Raw genomic sequence first — 23,251 nt, forward strand, 5'->3', positions numbered from 1 at the left:
AAAAGTCTATTTTCTCTCATTCACCAGTTTATTCCAACCTGTCTGCGACTTTTCTATCCATCCTCCAGACATAGAGGTCTCCACCCTGTTCATTCTGCATGACTCGTAACAAGTGTGTATCCATCCCAAGGCAAGCCAAAGAGCATCGTCTCACAAATCTCAAGGCCAACCTCTCCGACCAGTCTTCTTCCCCCCAAGTCATGGCAGTGCCTTGTCAAATCTGACTGCGGAGTATGCTCCACCTCCGTCCTGCCCCTCACCTCACCTCAAACATCCGTACTGCAGACTCTGCCTTAGATAAGGCAGAAAGTCTAAACTCTATCTTTGCCTCTAAATCTCATGTACGCATCCCATCCCATTATGTCCCCATCTTACCACTGCGTACCCACTTACGACTGGATTATGTGTCCTTCTCACCTGACAAGATAGAGAAGGTTCTATCTGGCCTTGACCCTGCTTCGGCAACGGGCCCAGATGGAATCATTGCCTCTATTCTCAAATCCTGCCCCGCCATTCCAGCTTTCCCTCCATCTACCCTACTCAGTGTGTCATTCACCTTTGGCCACCTCCCCTCTATACGGAAGTCAGCAAACGTCATTGCTGTCCACAAGAAGGGCAATGTGGAGGCAAAAAAAAACCCCGAAACAATCTGTTTGACCGTTAATTGAATCTAAGCATGGGATTATGAACAAAATTGGTGACTACCTCCTTTTCTAGCCACAGTGAAGATTTATCAAGGCCATCCTACCAAATCCCACTTGAATTGTGTCATCCTGGGATCAAAAGGAAAAGTCACCTGATGCGTCCTCATTTCCAAAGGCAAGGCGCAGCTGAGACGTAGAAGTATTGGGCCTATTATTTTGCTTGACTAATGCTCTCACTCACCGAGGTATAATGACACCCGCCTGATGTGGAACTCACCACCTGTGCACCAACATGTGGGACAAGGATGCAGAGTAGTGCGAGCCGACCCCTGGCCTGGCCAGGCAGTTTGAAGGCTCGACCCAAAAGCGAGAGGAAAAGTTGACAGCTTGCTTTGTGATCGGCAACACACTCCTGCTGGTGCAAGTCCAGGAGTAAACGTAGAGAGGACCGTGCATTCTCAGCCACACCATCGGCCTAAACACACGGAGAAAGAGTCCTCCGTTATTCGGCATATCCTTACGAGAATTCATGGACCGGTGTTCGTGCGTTTGTTTGTTGCGCTACTCCTCGTACAGCTCTGAACCGATTACATCCAGACTTGCTACATAGGATCATCATGACCCCAATTAGTGCAAAGGGGTGTTTTTATCTTTGCTGATGATCTTGGGGGAGTGTGGAAGGGGGGGGGACGCAGTTCTTCATGTAAATGTGCATCATGTAGCACTGCTCCAGGTGGGGGAAGGTATTGCAAGTCCCCTCCCTTTACATTACAGCATTTACAGTATTCCTGTTCCCCACATTTTTCCAGTGCAATGAGGTGTTTTGAATTACACGTTTGAATAAGGATAACAACATAATCCCCCTGGCCGTTCCAGCTTCTAGTGCTGAATAATAATGCAGATGAGAACCGTATAAAACCATTTATATCGTGTCATTACAAAACAAATAATACATAAAATGTGACAGATAAACTGAAATCCTGTTTTACAATATATAGGAACTACAAATACAAGAATTATGCAAAAAATATGTATATCTTCTTCTTCTTCTTCTTTCGGCTGCTCCCGTTAGGGGTCGCCACAGCGGATCATCCGTATGATCCGCATAGTGATTTGGCACATGTTTTACGCCGGATGCCCTTCCTGACGCAACCCTGGTCGCCTCTTACGACACAGGGATATGGTACACCTATTTTAACCGGGGTATACACCGGCCCAGTACACTGGTACTCATTTCGCCGACCTCGGAAGGATGACAGGCTGAGTCAACCCCCTGGTGTATTAATTCAGTGGCCCAACGGGGCTTGAACTCAGGACCTCTTGGATCCCAAGCCGCTGCCCTAACCACTGCGCCAACACCAGGCATGCAAAAAAAAAAAAATGTATATATATATATATATTTAAATATATATATATATATATATATATATATATATATATATATATATATATATATATATTTAAATATATATATACAAGTTACGAACCAGGCTGTCCCATGCATGAAAGATGAGATGCAGGATTTGCTTTGTCGTGGAAGAATCTGCACTAAACACCGGATGAATGTTGAGGTCGTTCCCAGAGCCACAGAGCCCCGGCTGCTCTTCTTGCATGCGGCGTAACCACAGGGACAGAACTGGAGGCAGAATAAGGGTTGAAAAAGGCCACACAAAGGAACAATATGGTGCATTATGACAACGAGATGTTATGGTTTGCAAAAATTATCGTTATGTGACCAGATTACCACGTAGCACTGCATGAAACTGTGAGAATCCAACATTCACCAGGAAGCAGAGAGCGAGTGGTCACGTGTCGCACAGCTCGCGTGAAAATGGCGGCAGTGATAGACGAACGGTTGGAGGTGATCGATATCTATTTTTAATAAAAACTGCACTTGTTTTGCAATCGCGCTCAATAACTTAGCGTATCAGTTGTGCTCAGGAACGAGCCAACACGTACATCCCAATGGATTGCATTCATATTACCCACCTGTGGAGTTACAGGATGTGGCACAAAGTTAAAGAAATGAGGAACATTTCTTGAATTAAAAAAAACAGAAATAAGAAGAGAGAGGGGGACTGGGGGGAGGGATGGAGAAGGAAGGAGAGGGAGGAAGGGAAGGCGAAGCTCAATAAAGAAAGAAACCCCAAATTAATATGCTGATCTAATTTCCCCACCCACAGACTTTTTTTTTCCCCAATTCAAGACATGCCCCATCACATGGGAACAACACCACAGAGAACATAAATGGGAGACAAAGAGATGAAAGAGGAAGAGCAGTCCCTCGATGGATCTGTGCTCCTCAGTGTAGCTTCGATGGCAGCAAATGGCAAATCCAACCTACAAGGCCTTCATTTGCAGATTGATGGAGTATTGCTCTCTCCTTTGGGTTGCTGCCCCTGCCTCAAACCTTGACCTTCTTGATGCCATGGAAAGCAAGGGGCTCAAATCATTGGAATCTCTCACAACGAAGCTGAGAGTCTCGGCCATTTGTTTTCCCATCACGGCCAGGTTGGCGGCCTCTCTTTATTCTACCACCTACTTTTTTGGTCTAGCACCCTCCACCCTTGTGCCTCTGTTCCTCCCAGGTTTTTTCAGGGCACACATGTTCTTCCAGTAACTCTCTTATTGTTAAGTTCCCAAAATCCAAGCTCACTGCTCATATCCACTCATTTGTCCCTCTTTTCTCTTGCCTGTGGAACCAACTTTCTGAGTCTGTTCAGTCTCATTCTTTCCTCCAGGGCTTCATAATAACTGTTCACCACTACCTTGGGTTATCCCTCATCCATATTCCTGATATATTCTACCCCAATTGACCGCATTCCCAAGCATTCCCTTTTTCCAGGTTATTAGTCTCCTACCAGTTTCACCAGAGAAGACTATAGGTTTGCTCTCCGTCCGTCTGTCTGTCTCTCTGTCCTTCCCACCTGTGGTTTTTCAGACTTTTTTCCCCCATACCCTTAAACATATTCAACTGAAACTTGGTACATGAATTGATTAATTATGATAAGTTACAGAACAAGTTCGAGTTTCAAGGGTTTTTGTCAATTTTTCACAGTTATACCCTTTTTGGATTTAGAAAATATCACATATTACACATGGGTCAGTGTTCAGCTGTCCTGACTCCACCACAATAAAATCATGAGCCGCCATTGCATGAAGCAGCACAGATCGGCAGGCTTTAGGTCTGGGTGTTAGTCCATGGCTAATGATCAATTGGAATGATCCCCGATGTATAACCATGATGGATTTAGAATATTAGATGTACACATTAGTCGTACGCACGTTTTTGCTTCATGTATGTACATTGGGTTATTTTTTTAATGTGAAATAGGGAAAGCCTGGAAACAAACGAAACACGGTAGGTTATAAAGTTTCTTCTTCTTCATTTTGGTTCCGTTATCGACTTGAGAGTGCGTGAAAGCAAACTAATTTTTATCTCCAGTTTGTTATCCTAGTTGTCTTTATTGGTTTATATTCTACAAAAGAAATCAGTAAATGAAAAATGTTTTTGCTTTAATTTTGCCGAATAGACCCAAACGCGGTTGGTGAGATGGTTTCTTCTCCTTCATTTTTGTTCCGGTATCGGCTTGAACATGAGTTAAACGCAAACAATTCTTTTTATCTCCTGAACATTCATTGGGAACGGTAGGGGACATGCATCGTAAAGCAATTCTCGCTCTTGTTGTAATTGTTCCATTTTTGTTTGTTCTTCTTCTACTTTATCCCCGCTTTCCCCTTCTTCTTCTTGATGCGTTTCATTCAGCTTGTTTGTAGCTTGTTCACTCGCACGTGTCCTTGGCTCCTCCCCTTAATCTCACTCCCACATCTACTCTGATGTTGGTGTTTCCCTCTTTCCATCCAGCTCTTCCACAAGACAATCATGCATACAAAAAAAAACCCCTCACATAATCCAGAAATTAGACGGAGACCAAAAGTATTGAAAAGTCTGTAGCTTAGATTTTCAAGGCCATAGGTCACAGCATGGACATAGAAATGTTCTTGGCACGGAGCTCGCCAAAATACCAGAACAGAGCTCAGGTCCGTATAAACTCCCCCAGCCAACTTTTCTTTCTGTCAATGTGCGGCAAATCAAATCGTTGTCCCGTGTGATATTATTGGCTCTCCCAATTGGCTGACAACTGGAACACAAGTCGAGTTTGAATGTCATTGGCTGCTGGTGGTAAAACAGTCACCACGTGTGTTCCTCAATGCAGCGGAGCCTTTAAACTCACTGGTAAACCTATTAAGCTAACCAGGATAACCAATGAGCATGCACTCAGATGTGGTTGTCATGCATGGTCACGCAAGCAAATGACAACAACTAGGCCAGACACAAAAAGCTTACGGAAATGGCCAATTGGGAGAGGATAGTTTGAAACAAGGGATACAAGGAGAGGGGAGACCAGGCCCTTTCCTACACAACTGGCCCTGGCAAATTTCATATTCACAAATACAACTAGAAAGTAGAATTTTATGCGAATGCGTCAATGGATATACCTCCATCAACGTTAGATATCAACCCACTGCTACTATGTTTGATCTCAATTAAAGATCACGTGAAAAATTAAGGTAAAGAGGCACAAAATCTTGTTGTTCAAACTTTTAATTACGGTAGTTTCAACATCGACAAATGACCTATCATTTCAATGCATTCATCAGGTCACCTTCTGTGATCCACCAACCAATCCATGTCAAAATCAGAGGCTCTGGAATTATGGTGATTTGATAAATTTCAGGAAAAGTTCTCTTGACCTTTGACCTTTCATTTTACTCTTCAAAGCATTCCTCCATTCACCATAAATGTTCATTTTTGTATTACAGTCCATACGTATGTCAAGTATGATTGAAATCTCGAGTGGTTCAAAAGTTATTGCAGGAACACAGAATTTCAATTAAAGGGCACTTGACCTTTTGAATGCAAAATTTAATCAGTTCATCTTTGTATTAAGTTCATAGTTAATCCTGCCAAGTTTGGTCAAAAATCCCTTTAGCGGTTCATAAGTTATTGTGGTAAGAAAAATATGGCACTTTCAAAATGACGCAATCAACCCCAGATTGCCCGGCATGCACGCATAGGAACCCCGAGTAACAGAGTACATTGGTGTGGACCTGGACGTGTTCCACGTCTGCCAGATAAGGTTGTAGCATGTAATGACAATGTTTTTTTTAAAGAAGCTAAAAATACTTGGAAACTTCCTGGGAGAAAGAGGTGTGCCCCTCTCTGTACAACGAAAGATTTGGAGAACTACCTGAATAAACTCATCCAAAAAGTTGATATTTTGCAATCCGTACTGCAAAAACTCCCAACAACATGGACCGTGAAAAACCCTGAAGGTTCGTAGACAGGCGCATTCCACCCAAACCTTCGTGCTTCTTAACACCAGTGGGAAGGACATATCTGGAGCTTATCGATGCACAGAGTAGGTTTAAAATAATGATATTTACTATTAATTATGTTTGGGAGAAATAGAAGGGGTTGGAGTGGGAGTGTTGTTATATACATTATATATATTATATACGAGATGACCCGTGAACCCGTTGGGTTCCTGCAGCGGTTGATAAAAAAATTCATTTAAAAAAAAAGATAGCTCCAGCGAACTGTACCGCTGAGGTTGTTTGCATTGATCAAATTCTCCCGAAGAGTAATTGACTGAATCGGGAATTGATTTTTTAATATTTTTTTTTCATTTCCCGATTTGAACGAAACTTGATACTGCAACCACAGGAGAATGGTGAGTAAGGTGGCTCTAAAAAAAATTGTGCTATTGTGTACCATTTTGGCTGTATTTCGGGAACATACATACATACATACATACATACAAGATGACAGTTTTAGTAATATATAGATATATGATATATATATATATATATATATATATATATATATATATATATATATATATATATATATATATATATATATACATACATACATACATCCTCAGCGAGAATGGATATCCTGAATATATCATCAGGAGGTTTATGCACAAATTCCTCACTGCTACAGATGAACGGAAGATGGGTCCCGAAAAGTGCGCAATCTACATCAAGATTCTTTGGAAAGGGAAAATGTCACAAAGATATGAGGAACAAATCAAAAGATGTGTCTCAAACACGTATCTGGCTGTTCAGCCAAGAGTGATGTTCACCTCACGTTTGATTCCTGCAGTTAAGAAAGATGTCTTCCCTGCCTCAAAACTTAGCAATATTATTTATGAGTTCAAATGCCGATGTGATGCTCCGTATATCGGCAGAACTACCCAGACTCTGACTGACAGAATCAAACAGCACGTCCATTTGTCCATCAGGAAAAACACAATTGGTACACGAATACAGCTGGTACGTGCGTGTAGGAAGGTCCAAGCATCAATCCCAACATTGTGTGCATCCGCGATTGGACAGCATTTGATTGAGAATGCAAACTGTGCTGAACATTGTAATGTGGATGCATTCAAGATATTGAGTAGAGGACGAAGTATAACACATCTCCGAATACTAGAAGCGACATTTATCTATTCCACCGACCCCATGTTATGTCGGCAAAAAGAGTTTGTCCACTCGCTTTGCTTGTTTGTGCAAAGAAGAAGAGGAACACAAACTCGCCTCCTGATCACAGCTGGTTATGAAGAAGATTCTACAACAGCCTTACAGGCTCCGCCTCAGACTCTGAAACCTCCAATTGGAGAGCTGAACACTGAACAGGCTCCTCCCACCGAGACCATTGAGAGATGATGCATCAGTGGAGAACGTCCAATGAGAATTGACTTTGTTGATATATATATATATATATATATATATATATATATATATATATATATATATATATATATATATATATATATATATATATATATATATATATATATATATATATATATATATATAAATAAGCCTGGTGTTGGCGCAGTGGTTAGGGCAGCGGCTTGGGATCCAAAAGGTCCCGAGTTCAAGCCCCGTTGGGCCACTGAATCAATACACCAGGGGGTTGACTCAGCCTGTCATCCTTCCGAGGTCGGCGAAATGAGTACCAGTGTACTGGGCCGGTGTATACCCCGGTTAAAATAGGTGTACCATATCCCTGTGTCGTAAGAGGCGACCAGGGTTGCGTCAGGAAGGGCATCCGGCGTAAAACATGTGCCAAATCACTATGCGGATCATACGGGTGATCTGCTGTGGCGACCCCTAACGGGAGCAGCCGAAAGAAGAAGAAGAAGAAGAAGATATATATATATATATATATATATATATATATATATATATATATATATATATATATATATATATATATATATATATTGTTATGGATTTCAGAATGGGATCCAACAAATGCACACAACACCCAGGTCCTCAGACAGTTATTTCCATAAATGCATGTTCAGAATAGACCCTTCCCCTTGTCTGGTGGGATTCTAACACTTTGATGCATTGGAGAAGGGTAGAGGACAGATTCTCTGTCTTTCTTATGAGATAGCAGTTTTCATTTCCGCATGAGCAATATTCACCGTTCATGCAATGCGAGAGATCTAGCTGTTAGCCCAACATAAACATTCTATTCCATCAGGACACATTGGCTTGGAAATAGACAATATATTTACACTTTGGACCTATAGGACATTTAATTAAAACACACCGTGGGCTTTTCCTGAACAGTTATTCTGACTGTCAGACATGGCTGTGGATCATTTTCCTCAGGCATCCAACTTTTTCCATCAATGTTTGACGCCCCGTTCGGCAGCTCTATGGACGCTGGCTGACTCTTGTTCGTGTCGGGCTGAATGGGGAGGTGATGGTTGCCGTTGACCTTTTGTGAGCGCTTCACGTTTTCGCTCGGTAATTCCGGAAAATGGCTGCTTTCTGGCATTCGTCCAGTGCCCCCAACATGGCGTCGTAAGCCAGGCATGTGTTAATCGGGAGTTGCATCTTGTTCGATGGTGGGGAAGGAATAATCGCTGGAGGTCACGTGCAGTGATGTGCCAATGGGCAAGCTGGATTTGGCTGAAGTTTGCTTGAGGCCCCGCCCACACTGGTCGCCGATAAAAAAAAGGACGGGAGGACTGCCTTCCTGACGGTTGGTGACAGCTCCTGATGGTTCCTTACAGCTCTTGATAGCTCCTGACGATTGGTGATAGCTCCTGACGGTTGGTGACAGTTGGACCGTTCCTGCTGGTTCTGCTAGGTACTGGGCTCTTGGCATACCTGATTATTGGCTTCCCTGGTTTCTTAGGGTGACGACGTGACGTCGATTGGTATTTCAGCCTGTTTGTGGGTGGGTGCATGGCGAGGCAAAGCGCTGGCAGCGGATCAAGGAACGCTCACACATTTTGGGTCATTTTAGTATACACACGACGACTTCTGCCTTGGTAAGCAGAGACCTCATTTCTTTGCCCAGTGAATGATCTGCTGGGTACCCATGTCTCGTGTTAAATTGTTAAGTAAGGCACAGTGATAAGCATCTGCTCTTTGTCTATTTTTCAACAAATGCTTGTTGACTTCTTTATTTGTTTGAGAATATTTTGATTGATTTGAATTCATCCATTTACACCACAAGGAAATAAAAAGTTCTAAAGTTTATTTATTTTTCTTCATTATAAATTCCTTGTTGACGTTTCAACCTGTCCGTGATTGTCATTTCTTTCCATTGATCCAGCATTGTCTGAACCTAGATAGACTGGGAAGTAATTCTCAAACTAATTAACCTGTCATAGTTGGTATGCACCAACGATAAACGTTCGACTGCCCTTCTTAAGATCTAATCATGATAAAATTGATACATCGCCGAGGGCGCATTCCGCGTCAAGAGTCCATGTGACCTCTAGTTAAATGGCAAATTAGACGACAGACACTGGAACTCGTGGTTTACTGATTGGTGCTTGTGGTTAAGCAACCCACTGCACAACAAGGTTAATTGAGAGCGGTGGCCCCAGGTACAGTTCTTCCAAGGAGAAACAAAGATTAACTCCCTCATAATACACTTGGTACCCATGGCCATAACCATATATTGTTGCGGCCACAGGTACCGAGACACCAGCTTGTCACTCGGGGGGGGATTAATCCCCGGTTGTCCTCAGGAGAGCCGGACCTGGGGCCACCGCTCACAAATAACGTTGCGGTACGGTGGGTTGTTTTAGAACCACGAACGTCACCCAGTCAACCACGAGTTCCAGTGTCCACCGTCTAATTATTCCGTTTAACTGGAGGTCACGTGGTTACCTGAGCGGGGAGCGCGCCCTCGGTAAAGCACCAATTTTATCTGATTAGATTTTAATTCGGGCGGCCGAGCGTTTTCACCGCCGGAGAGTGCCGACGATTTTTGGTCAAATCTGTGATAATTACCTCCCAGTCTCTCTCGGTTCGAACAATGCGAGACCAATGGAAGGAAAGGACAAACACGGACAGGTTGGAAATCGACAAATGATTTATTAATAATAAAATTAATAAATAAAAATAACTTTTTATTTGCTGAGGTAAATAAATAATGAATTTCAAAGCAAAATCAATCAAAATGCCAGGAAAGAGACAAAGAGCAGATGCTTATCGGGGGGTTGACTGACTTACAACCAAACACAGACAAGGGAACCCAACGCATTATTCAGGGGGAGGAGAGGGGGAGAATCGTCTCGCTCACCAGAAAATCATCCGTGAAGCGAAAACGTCCTGAAATGTGTGCGTGCGTGTCACATCCATCACCAGCACCCAGCCATGCCGTGCATCCTCTCGCGAGCAGCCTTGAACGCCAGTCAACGTCTGGAGGGCACCGGGATCGTCCGTCACGGGTTTAGACCCTGGTGTTGTTGGTGACTGACCCGTGCCTCACTTGTTGGCGGCGCTGCTCATACCCACACGTGCACCACACGCTCGCTTGCCCAAGCACTGGGAAGGACGAATTGTCTCGTTGTTGGCACTGGTCAGACACCCGCTTCTTGCTCGGTTCTCAAGCTTACTTCTCGTTCTCTTCTCCCTCCCTGGCTTTCTTTCGCTCCACTTTCTTTCACCTCCCGCTTTTCTCCTCAGAACGTACCTCTCGCTCGTTTTATATCTCTGGGCTGTCTCCGCCGGTGCAGTCCGCCCAAAGCTCACCCCGCCCCACTGGCGCACAGTTACCATGACGACCTGTGCGCCCTCAAAAAAGGTGGGCGTCGAAGCTCACAAAAGATTGTTGCTGAGGAAGAATGGGGGGCGGGCGTCAGAGCTCGTGAAAAATGTGTGTGAACGTGTCTGTCGTAAAGAAAAAAGCTTCCCATAAAGGCGTTGTCACACCTTGACGTTTTAGCCAGCAATGGCAACGTATAAAAATGCACGTAAACGTTGGCGTACGCTGAAGTTTTGATGTTTTTTTTAAAGTTTTGGTCATATTCATAACGTGTTGGTCGTATGCATAACGTGTTGGTCGTATGCATAACATATTAGTAACGGGCACAGAACGTTTCGTTGTGCTAAAGATAACTTACACCAACGAATGCTTAGCCTGTTGTCGGCGTTCACAACCTATGCCCAACGATAGTTTAACTTAGTCATAGCGCGCTGCACGTATCGCCGACGAACTCGTGGCGTTCTCTGTTAAAAACCTGCCGCACGCCGATTTAAATCATAACCGCCTGAGAATTGGAAGTGTCAACATCGCAGTCACACCTTGACGATTTAGCCAGCATATGCTGACCTATGAAAAATGTGTTTAAAATGCTGGCACACGTCGAATACGGTATAGGTAAGTTGTGTATACGTTAGGAGCACGCTGAAAAACAATGAAGGACGTCGTGAAATTTCAAGCATGCTGAAAATTTTACGACGTACTCGACGTATGGCTCACAAGTTCCCATACGCTGGGAATAAGTTATCGGCACGCTCCGCGATCGTCGTCACACGTCGGACACACATTACTTGTAAGTTACTCATAAGTCAAAACACGTCGAGGTCATGGTTAGCATACCTGAAACTAAATTTTTAACCTATGAGTAACGTGCTTTGAACCTATGAGTAGCGTGCTTTGAACCTATGTGTAACGTATCTGAAACGCGCATTGTCGTATGCAGACGAATTTGATTGACGTCTTCCAGATGACCACAGAATTTACTGAACGTGTTTCTAACTTACATCTACCGTATAATGGCGATTTGGCAGCGTTTAGGGGAATCGGTATATACAAATGGGCTTCACAAGAGGAACCCGTCAGTGTTCCAGACTCCATGTTGAGTAGATGTCAATGTCAGTAGTATCAGTAGTAGTAGTATTAGGTGAGCGTGTCAGTAGTAGTAGTAGTAGTAGTAGTAGTAGTAGTAGTAGGTCCATGTCAGTAGTCGTAGGTGAGCGTGATGGTGAGGGTGTGGGTGATGATGGATCCTCGTTGCGTCCACGAATAGGAGACTACTTTGCACCATTGTTCGATGTTCTTTTCGGCGAATTTTTTTTTCTCATTCCCACGATGAACTATTTTTTTGTTTCAGTTTTTAAAGTATTCAAAACGACTTGGACAAATGCATAATGTACTAGTAATGAACACAGAACGCTTCAATAACTTATAGATAAGTTATACCAACGATTGATTCGCGTGTTTTAGGCGTCCACAACCTATGCCCAACGATAGTCTAACGTATGCATAGCGTGGCAGCGTATCGTCGACGATTACGTGAGGTTTTCTATTCAGAGGCTGCAACTTCACTTTTAATAAATGCCTGTCACTCGCCTATTGTTTTTGGACGCTGGTGCTCGGCAATTGAAATCGTTTCCATTGAACGAGTTAAATCGCTTCCACAGCACTGCAGTCACGGCACCAACAGCAGCAGGCTCAGTGCCAGCTTCATGCCAGACTCAAGCGGATCCCTGTAGAAGGTGTACTGCTTGGTTATCCTTGGACCCACTCTGGCTAGCAGCTCGTCGAACATCGCTGGGGGCATTCGCAGGAAGTTGATGAAGGATGCATGGTCCTCATTCCGGAGTTCCAACATGAGCTGGTCATATACGCCGTAATGGCGTCGCCTCCCGATCCATGGTCTCACCCAGTTCCTTCTCCTCGTTCACGTCTTCTTCTCCCGGCTCTATTGGCACGCAACTGGTGCAGTGTCAACTCGATGAGGTCATGTTGATGTTGGAGGACAGGTAGGTATTGTCATTTCAGCCTTGCCGTATCCTCCATCTCTCGGAATGACGTGGACATGTACTCACCACGAAGTCTAAAAAAAAAGACGGGTTCCTCCTGCGAAGCCCCTTTTTATATACCAATTCCCCTAATTGCTGCCAATACGCCATTATACGGTATCTGTAAGTTAGAAACGCGTTCAGTAAGTTCTGTTGTCATCCTGAAGACGTCAAATACGTCTATATACGTATTTGTGCATTGGACATGCTTTACAAATAATTCCCAAGCACGTTACTCAAAGGTTATAAATAAGTCACGGGTACCCTAAACATTACTTTGACGTGTTTCGACGTATGAGGAACTTTCAAGTAACGTGTTGCGAAGTGTGAACAACGTTCGTGTAACGTGCTTACAAAACGTTACTCATAGGTTAGAAATAAGTTTCGGGTACGCTAAACATTACCTCGACGTGTTTCGACTTATGAGTAACTTACAAGTAACGTGTGTCGACGTGTGTCAACGATCGCGTAACGTGCCTACAACTTATGGCCAGCGTATGCAGAACGTGTGAGTCATACGCCGGCATAAGTCTTAAAATTTCAAGCATGAAAAATTTGACGACAACCGAAAAGTACAACGTTTAAAGCCAGCGTACTACGACATATGTCAGTGTTTTTCAGCATGCTCTTAATGTATACAAAACGTACCAATAACGTATTCGACATGTGCCAGCGTTTTAGACAAATTTTTCATAAATCGGCATACGCTGGCTAAATCGTCAAGGTGTGACAGTGGCTTAAGAGAGGGGATCTATCCTTTACCCTTCCCAACGCATCACATTTAAGAACCCATTAGACATGGGGATGGGGCTAATCTGAACATGCATTGAAGGAAATAACTGTCTGAGCAACTGGATGTGTGGATGCATTCACCAGACTGGATTCTGAAATCCGTAACAATATATATATATATATATATATATATATATATATATATATATATATATATATATATATATATATATATATATATATATATATATTATTGTTACGAATCTGGCAGCCATTTGCACACAAACAGACAGCAGTGCCCAAGCTTAGTTATTTTGATAAGTATGTGTTTAGAGTTAGAATCCCTCCTTCTGTCTAATGGGAATTTTGTGTGCGCTACGAGTTATTTTTTAGTTAGGTTTTTATACATCAACAACAACATCCCACCTTCGCTCCTACCACCATCGGCTTTCCTCATGCGCATGCGTGCGGAGCACAGACGTGGGCGGGGCTTCCATCGCCTCAGATCGGAGCCCCGCTCCAAAAAAGGGCATGGAGTGTTTCCTCTGCCCAATGAGCCAAGGGTGAGCATCACACGCACGCCCCAGCCAAGGAGAAGCCAAAGACGCTGAGGAATAAGTCGAGTGGTGAGCAGTCATTGTGGCGATTGGCTTGGTCTGCGGTCAGGGTTCGAGTGGTCTGCGGTCATGGTTCGAGCGGTCTGCGGTCCTTTGCGGTGGCCCCTCTTGGTGGTGGTAACCGAGCAGCAGGTCGTGGGCCCATGGACTCTGGGTCGTGGGTTCGAGTCCCACCGTGGTGGTTTGCGTTGGAGCGCTCGAGCTGGGATCCCCGTTCCCATCCACGGACTCCGAGCTCCACAAGTGCGGGTCCGGTGAAACCGCACGAGGCGGGGAGGTACCGGCTAGGCCCTGGTCCCCAGCTTGCCTTTCTCTCCTGGGCTGAGGACCGAAAATAGACCGACGAGGTCCAGTTCTTTTGGGTGTATGTGTGTGTGGCGCCGTCCTGCAAGTAGAAACTGTTAAGTGCTTTTCGTTCTTTGTAAATTGTATTTCTTTTATTAGGATAACTCTGCTCTTTGTGTGCTGGCCTGCCCCATTATAAATAAACCCCCGTGTTAAATGTTCCAGTTCGTTGTTCGTGTTTTCTTTCATTGGCCTAGCATGGTTCGGGCTTGAGAAACAATAAGGCTGTTGGTGCCATAAGTTGTCATTGGGACCGGCGCGGCTCTGGTAACTCCACTCGGTTACGCCGGATCCGAGTCGGTGCCTGCGACTCGGTTCGGACTGAGTCGGCCGAGGGTGCGACTTCCCCGGTAATTTGACGACGTGGGTACTTAGGTATATTGAAATTTGGCTATTGACCCTACCCCAAGCCGTCAGAGAATTGGCGATCATGGTCTTTAAGTGGCCCGTCAATTCCAGAGTTATCCGGGGTGACGACCTTTTAATTCCGGGTGTTCGGTGGGAGACGGCTCTACTGCTCCACCTAGTGGTCGTTTATCGCCACCGAACCCCGTCCCACAACAATATATATATATATATATATATATCTATATATCTATATATCTATATATCTATATATCTATATATCTATATATATATATATATCTATATATATATATCTATATATATATATAGATATATATATATATATATATATATATATATATATATATATATATATATATATATATATATATATATATATATATATATATATATATATATATATATATATATATATATATATATATATATATATATATATATATCTATATATATATATATCTATATATATATATATATATATATATATATATATATATATATATATATATATATATATATATATATATATATATATATATATATATATATATATATATATATATATATATATATATATATATATATATATATATATCTATCTATCTATCTATCTATCTATCTATATATATATATATATATATATATATATATATATATATATATATATATATATATATCTATATCTATCTATCTATATATATATATATATATATATATATATATATATATATATATATATATATATATATATATATATATATATATATATATATATATATATATATATATATATATATATATATATATATATATATATATATATATCTATATATATATATATATCTATATATATATATCTATATATATATATATATATATATATATATATATATATATATATATATTGTTGTGGTTACCAGATTCGCAAACCACCATTCAGGTCCCTTAGGTGAGGTATCTCGGTAAGTACATGTGTAGTTAGGCCCGAACCCGTTGTCTAGTGGGAATACATGTCATTTATACGTGCTGCGACTCTTCAGGATAGCCGTTTTTCTTTTACTATCTTTATTTTGGACCAACCGCCATGATTACAACCACAACCACCGCTTCACCACAACCGCCACGACCTTCCCGTCACACCTCGCCACCGGAGCATCGCCACCGTTCTTGCCCCGCTGTGGGTACCGGTGTTGGACTCATGCAGAACGCGCGTCGAACAGCGTGTACAAAATCACGGATTTTGTGCTTCAAAAACGGATCAAAAACGACACACGCCCACTTTTTGCCGTCCAATCGGTGAGCGAGGGGCGAATTGGCCCCGCCCCCAGGGCGATCGATATATGCAAATTTGTGGATCAAAAAGCCTTCACGCCCACTTTTTCTCGGGCCAATGGGGAGCGAGGTGAAAGGTCAAAGGGAGGGGGTCAAAGGCGAAGTTACGGGGGGGATAAAAGGACGGTGTTCGTCAGTCAGAAAAGGAGAACGAGGAGGAGAACGAGAAGGAGTCGAAAGGAGAACGAGAACGAAAAGGAGAACGAGAACGAGAACGAGAAGGAGTCGGAACGGAGGGGACGAGTGTGGAAGTCTGGAGCCCGAAGCCTGCAGTGGCTGGAGAAGCTGAAGAAAGTCGGACGAGGGGGTGCTCGCGTCGGTGCCAGGAGCTGCACGCCCGAGGGAGGCCGGCAGCGCGACCTGGCCGAGGTGGAGACGCACACCAGGGATAATAAAGATCCTCTATACCCCGAGCATCAGCAACCCCCTCCTGTTTCCCCCCGCGCTGAGATAGTGCGACCAAGGGGGCCCCTTTTCCCACCCCCTGCCAGGCACTGTCCGCGAGGCCCGCGGAGTGAGGCGCCATCGCCGCTCCGCGTCTCATCACCAGACGGGTAGGCGCGACCCGGTCTCGGCCTCAGGCCCGCCTCATTCTTGAGGGTATCTTTTCCTTGGTTTTGGGTATGTGTTGTCGGCGCCGTCTGTGAAGTAGAATTGTATAAGTGTTGCCGTGTGCTCGGTAGTCGGTATTAGCTCTGCACTGTGTTTTCACTTTTATATTTGCTTTTTGTGTAAATGGAATTGTGTTTTCTTTTTTTGTGTGCATTTGGTGGAATTGTATTTGTGTGCTTCCCGTGTGCCGCGAATAAATGTGCTTTATTGTTGAACTGTTCTCCCGCTTCGCTTCGTCTTTTCCTCCATTGAATCCTCATCTTGCTTCACGTAAAGGGTTGGTAGTGGGCTGAATACGCCCGATAATTAATCGAACCGTCGAGGTCGACGATAACACCGCTCGGTTATTCTGATAGTACGGAACGGGTCGCTTAAGTGGCCCGTGTCCGAAGTCGACCTGCGGCGAGGTGCGATCGCCCGGTCTACCCTCCGCGTGGGTACTTAGGTAGTTCGAATTTGGCGAGCAACCCTATCCCACGCGGGGGCTGATTGGCTCGATCGCGGTGAGACCGAAAGGTCCACCCGTGACTGGTTCCCGGCGTTAGTCCGAGAGGGTCACGACTGGATTGTCCGTCCGGTGGGCGACGTGCCGCGATTCGAGTTACGTGGCCGTTCGCACGCCGGCGGGCGCGAAAACCGCAACACTGGTGTCAGGTCGTGCGATACAAATTCATCGCCCTCCTCGCGGCACTGGTATTGGAGAGCGGGACAACAGGCTCTCCTGTCTCCAGCGAAATTCACGGGAATCGGTCCAGGGGTGAGAGAAGCGACCCCCGATTCCCTCCAAATTACGAGCGAGCAAATTAACCCTTCACGAGAAGCAAGATGGCGTCTCAAGGCGAGCGGGAGCCGGGGGTATTAGAAATGTATATGTGTAGTAGTGTAGGATCCATGGTCCAGGATGGAATCCCCGAGCAGGAAATGTTGATTGTGCAGGAACACGGACTCGCCCAACTAAACCCAGAACCTGAAATGGGTGCGGCAGCGGCCGCAGTGTATGACACCTCCCCCCCCCTCTCCACCAAAACCCTTCCCCAACCCTTGCCGAAACGGCTCAGGTGAGTGCATCCAACATGGCCCAGCTATGCGCCATGCTGGCGGCAATGAACGAAAAGATGAATGCGAAAATGATCGAAAAAATGGATGCAAACACAAATGAAATGAAAAACGAAATGAAAGGCATGAACGAAAAGATGAATGCGAAAATGATCGAAAAAATGGATGCAAACACAAATGAAATGAAAAACGAAATGAAAGGCATGAACGAAAAGATGGATACAAATACAAATGAAGTGAAAACGACGATGGATGCGAATACACAGCAAATGAGGGAAGAGATGAAAAAGTTCCGGGGTGAGACGCAGAACATGGGCCGATGCCTGCAGGCGGGCATGAAGGCCGTGACAAAGGAAATAATAGGTGAGACAAGGGAGGTAAAGGGTGAAGAGTTGGGAGAGACACGGGAGATAGAAAAAATAGAGGAAAGACTACACGAGGAAGACGGGGTAAGTGACGCGCACACACACACGGAGGTAGTGGAGGATAATGGAGGTGAGCTCGCGGAGCGTGCAGGGACCCGGTGCGAGCACCTGGATGGCCTCCTCCAGGAACGAGGGGAGGGAGTATGCCCCCTTGAGGTGAGTCACGACCAGGTGAGTTCGGTCGTGCTTTGCGAGGTTGAGAGGAGGAGTGCTGTGGACGGGTGCACGGAGAGCTTGGGGGGTATAGAGGCCCCGGAGACCCTTGTGGGGACACGAATCCCCAGTGTGGTTGTCCCTGTGTGTGTGGTGCAAGGCGTGGGTGCGTCCCCGTGTGTGGAAGCGACCCCGTGTGTGAGTGGTGTGGTGGCGATTGTGCCAGAGTACGTGCTTCCCAGCACGCCGTGTGTGGATGAGGCACCGTGTGAGGAAGAGGCCGTGTGTGTGAGTGAAACGGCCAGTGTGGATGAGGCACCACGGGTTAGTGCCCCCGCGTGTGTGGGTGAGGAACCGTGTGTGGATGAGGCACGGAGTGTGGGTGAGGCACCGCGGGTGAGTGCCCCCGCGTGTGTGGATGAGGCACCGCGGTTGAGTGCCCCCGCGTGTGTGGATGAGGCACGGAGTGCGAGTGAGGCACCGCGGGTGAGTGCCCCCGCATGCGTGAGTGAACGGCCGTGTGCAAGGTCGCTGTGTGCAAGGGAGACCGTGTGTGTGAGAGAGCGGTATGAGAGGGAGATGTCGGTCGGCATGCGGGAGCACGCAGCCGCGTCTCCCCGTGTGAATGTGATGGAGTGGACTGTGTGCATCGTAACACGCAGGTGTGCGTGGGTTGAATGGCGACGACGAAGGCGACATGAGAGGAGAGAAAGCCGAGTAGCGGCTGTAGTTGTTTCGGGGACCGTGCCGGGTTCGCCCAGCAGTGAGCACGCGGTTCGTGCTGTGCAACGCACGAGACCGCCACGTGCTCGCTTGCGAGAGTGAAGTCCCGGTCCGGAAACGCACGCGGTGGATTTGCCGATCCCGCGGACGGACAAAGTTTAGGCAGGTAAATGGATTTGGACCGGACGGGTTCTCCACGCGATCGTGTGTGTTCAGCTCCAACGGGCAAAGCACATGTGTTCGCGTGGGAAACCCCTCGAGACGTGGGGCTTGTGTTTTTTTTTTGCGCACGGTGACGTCATGGCTGCACGTGTGGTTGGAATCCGGCAGGAGGGGTATCTCTGCCGGATGGTCCCGTCCAAGGAGGGACGAGGAACACGTGCAGCTGCATGACGTCACGGGCAGGTGCAAAGTGCGCGAGCTCTGAGTTGCCGCGCAGGTGCTGCGCATGAAAAAAAAAAAAGCAAGCCTCACTTTCGGGTGTACAGGATTCCTGGGCAAGGGGTGGAAGACCCCCTTGACCCTGGGCACAGGATGGAAACTAGTTAGGGGGAAGGGTTAGCTTAGCTAGACCGACTCCATGGGGCAGGGGTAAGTCCTCATGGAGTCCGTGGAATGGATTAGTTAGAGGGATTGTAGCCAGATTTAGGTTGGGAAGTTTATTAATGGATGATTTGGAGACAGAGACAGACTTTGAGTGTGTAGAGTTGACGTAGTTTAGCTACGTAGTGTTAAAAGGAACGTGCTATAGTTTAAGGGACGACGTGGGAGCACGAGTTAGTTAGGGGATGTAGTTAGAAGGATGGCAGAGTTCAGCGGTGAGTGTGTTGAAGAGTTGGTGAGTTGTGAGGCATGTACTTGTTGAGTGAGTGAGGCCAGCGGGTCTGTGTGAGTGGAGTGAATGGGGAATGCATGGTGCGATGAGTGATTGGGGGGAGGAGTGACTCCCGCCCAAGGGACCCCGGGGTCAGAGTAAAGTGAGTTAGCTGGGTTAGTCAAATTGAAAAATGGAGGTCGTTTTGTTGTTGGTGGGAAAGTAGGCTCGAGACCCATTTGGAGGGGTGCAGGAGCCCTGTTGACGGGCTTGGGAGCGTGGCTGCGAAAGGTGAGTATCGCTGAGTGGGTACCCCGGGCACCAGGCTAGTCGGCCGCGGTAGGCCATGGGCCCATGGGGGGCCGGGATAGAGTAGTGGGCACGGGTGCGCCTGCTTGGTGCGGGGGCCCGGGGCGCCATTAGCGCGTGGGCAGTGTTGTGGGCACGGGTGACCCTCGGAAAGGGGCCCAGGAGGCCGGCCTGCCACGTGTGCGTTTCAGGGGAGGTGCCATGGGGGGCACTCCCCGGTGTTAGGGAGCTGGTAGGCTCGGAGGCAGTGTAGTGCCCGGGGGTGCCATAGCGGGAGAATCGGCAGAGGGTTGTGCCTGCCAAAGGGAGCCACGTGTCCCAGCCAGGAGACCGTGTGAGGGCACGGAGAGAAAATTGGGGGGCGAGGCCCGAAATTGTGAGGACACTAACACAGGCGACGGGAATCTGGGTTGTTAGAACCAATAGTTTAAGCGAGAGGCGCTTGTTGAAAGCCCCGGGGTAGTTTAACAGTTAAATGGTTAGGCTAGATTAGGAGATGTACCCCTCCGCACCATCCATCCCCTCGCTGTCGTTGTGGGCCGCTGGACCCACTTGGTGTTAAGATCGCCGAACTCTGGGGAGGCCATTCTGAGGCTTCGTTGGGCCTCGACACAGGACGTTAGCTCTCCCTTATTCCCCTCCGGGAAGGGAACGTAGGGGTTGGGAGTAGGCTAGGTGACAGGATAGGTTAGCCGAACAAGGACGATAAAGGGGGTTAGGGGACGATTTATAGTGGGGGAGTAAAAATAAAAACAACAAAAAATAAGTTGGGGCTAAATTGGGGTTTGACAAATTAAGGGAGTGGGTATGTACAGTGACAGGCAAAGGCGATAGGTTGGGAGGGAGACGGGTAGGTAGGTCCGAGCCCGCCTTCCAAGTGGCCAGCACCACCGCACTCCCTCCACCAACTTCCACTGACGGCAAAAGCTGGCCAGCTTCATCTGCTGGCTGTGTTACTGCAAGGCCTGTGCCGGCCAGTTCATCTGCTGGCTGTTTTTCTTCGAGGCCTGTGCCGGCCTGGTTCTGCGGGCTGAGTTTGCCTGCAGCGGCCTTCTTCTGCGGGCTGTGTTTGCCTGCCACCTTTGCCATGCCATGCCCACTGCCCACGTTCACCAGCCCCGTTCAATTTTTGCTTTGCCCCCCCCTGTTCATTTCCATGTGCGCCAGGATCAAGGCAACAGTTTGCAAGCTGCGAGAACTGCCCTGTTGGCAGCTACAACACAGGCCTGCAGTGGCAGCCCGTGCACCGTGTTTGTGTCCATGCATCCATTCGTTGTGCTCATTGCGTGTGCCACTTGAGCTGGCACGGAGACTGCGTTTGTGCAGCCCATGCACCGTTGTGGTTCACTGCATTCAGTTCAAACCGTTCATGCATTCATTCGTTGTGCTCATTGCGTGTGCCACTTGAGCTGGCACGGAGACTGCGTTGTGCAGCCCATGCACCGTTGTGGTTCACTGCGTTCAGTTCAAAAGGGAAGGCCTTGGACTGCGTGTGAGCAGCCAGCCACGTTCCCTGTCACCTGCATTGTTTGAGTCAGAGACTGCATGTGGGCAGCCTGGCTCCCTGCTAACTGCTTTCTTTTTGCAGGGTTCGATGATCCTGGGCCATGGTTTAGTGTAAAATTTGTAAGTTAAGGTTAAGATGTACTGTACATATGAGTGCGCCCCCGGCATGTATGTCTTAGCGCCGGCAATTTTATTTAAGTCGTCCGTGTGAGTGAGTTTGTTTAGATAGTTACGCAGCCCTCAGGTTATTTATTTTGGGGACACGAATACCATGAATGTCGCACTCAGGGATCCTTAGGTAAAATGTACTAGGGGAAAACTACACATGATGGCACACGAAAATTTGACGACTCGGGACGAGTCTGTAAAAAGGGAAGGGGGTAGTGTTGTGGTTACCAGATTCGCAAACCACCATTCAGGTCCCTTAGGTGAGGTATCTCGGTAAGTACATGTGTAGTTAGGCCCGAACCCGTTGTCTAGTGGGAATACATGTCATTTATACGTGCTGCGACTCTTCAGGATAGCCGTTTTTCTTTTACTATCTTTATTTTGGACCAACCGCCATGATTACAACCACAACCACCGCTTCACCACAACCGCCACGACCTTCCCGTCACACCTCGCCACCGGAGCATCGCCACCGTTCTTGCCCCGCTGTGGGTACCGGTGTTGGACTCATGCAGAACGCGCGTCGAACAGCGTGTACAAAATCACGGATTTTGTGCTTCAAAAACGGATCAAAAACGACACACGCCCACTTTTTGCCGTCCAATCGGTGAGCGAGGGGCGGGTGGCCCCGCCCCCAGGGCGATCGATATATGCAAATTTGTGGATCAAAAAGCCTTCACGCCCACTTTTTCTCGGGCCAATGGGGAGCGAGGTGAAAGGTCAAAGGGAGGGGGTCAAAGGCGAAGTTACGGGGGGATAAAAGGACGGTGTTCGTCAGTCAGAAAAGGAGAACGAGGAGGAGAACGAGAAGGAGTCGAAAGGAGAACGAGAACGAAAAGGAGAACGAGAACGAGAACGAGAACGAGAAGGAGTCGGAACGGAGGGGACGAGTGTGGAAGTCTGGAGCCCGAAGCCTGCAGTGGCTGGAGAAGCTGAAGAAAGTCGGACGAGGGGGTGCTCGCGTCGGTGCCAGGAGCTGCACGCCCGAGGGAGGCCGGCAGCGCGACCTGGCCGAGGTGGAGACGCACACCAGGGATAATAAAGATCCTCTATACCCCGAGCATCAGCAACCCCCTCCTGTTTCCCCCCGCGCTGAGATAGTGCGATCAAGGGGGCCCCTTTTCCCACCCCCTGCCAGGCACTGTCCGCGAGGCCCGCGGAGTGAGGCGCCATCGCCGCTCCGCGTCTCATCACCAGACGGGTAGGCGCGACCCGGTCTCGGCCTCAGGCCCGCCTCATTCTTGAGGGTATCTTTTCCTTGGTTTTGGGTATGTGTTGTCGGCGCCGTCTGTGAAGTAGAATTGTATAAGTGTT

At 46.8% G+C, this 23,251-nt stretch overlaps 1 protein-coding gene across 5 annotated transcripts in view; it reads right to left on the bottom strand.

Moving 5' to 3' along the window:
- The window catches only part of THADA (THADA armadillo repeat containing), a 202,531-nt gene that overhangs the window by 104,734 nt on the left and 74,546 nt on the right, over positions 1-23,251 (bottom strand). For 4 of the 5 annotated variants that reach the window (XR_015051759.1, XM_085857381.1, XM_085857384.1 and 1 more), the window contains exons 10-11: positions 2,132-2,280; positions 922-1,119 (exon numbers count right to left, since the gene is read on the bottom strand). Coding sequence is in view for 4 of the 5 variants with exons in the window: in XM_085857381.1 (XP_085713507.1) it covers positions 922-1,119; positions 2,132-2,280 (347 nt within the window). In the remaining variant the exon portion in view is untranslated. The remainder of the gene's footprint in view (positions 1-921; positions 1,120-2,131; positions 2,281-23,251) is intronic. The other variant, XM_085857382.1, reaches the window with a different exon arrangement.

The sequence above is a fragment of the Eptatretus burgeri genome, chromosome 15 (assembly GCF_056783735.1).
Source record: "Eptatretus burgeri isolate ZD-2024b chromosome 15, Ebu_testis_v1, whole genome shotgun sequence".
NCBI lineage: Eukaryota > Metazoa > Chordata > Myxini > Myxiniformes > Myxinidae > Eptatretus > Eptatretus burgeri.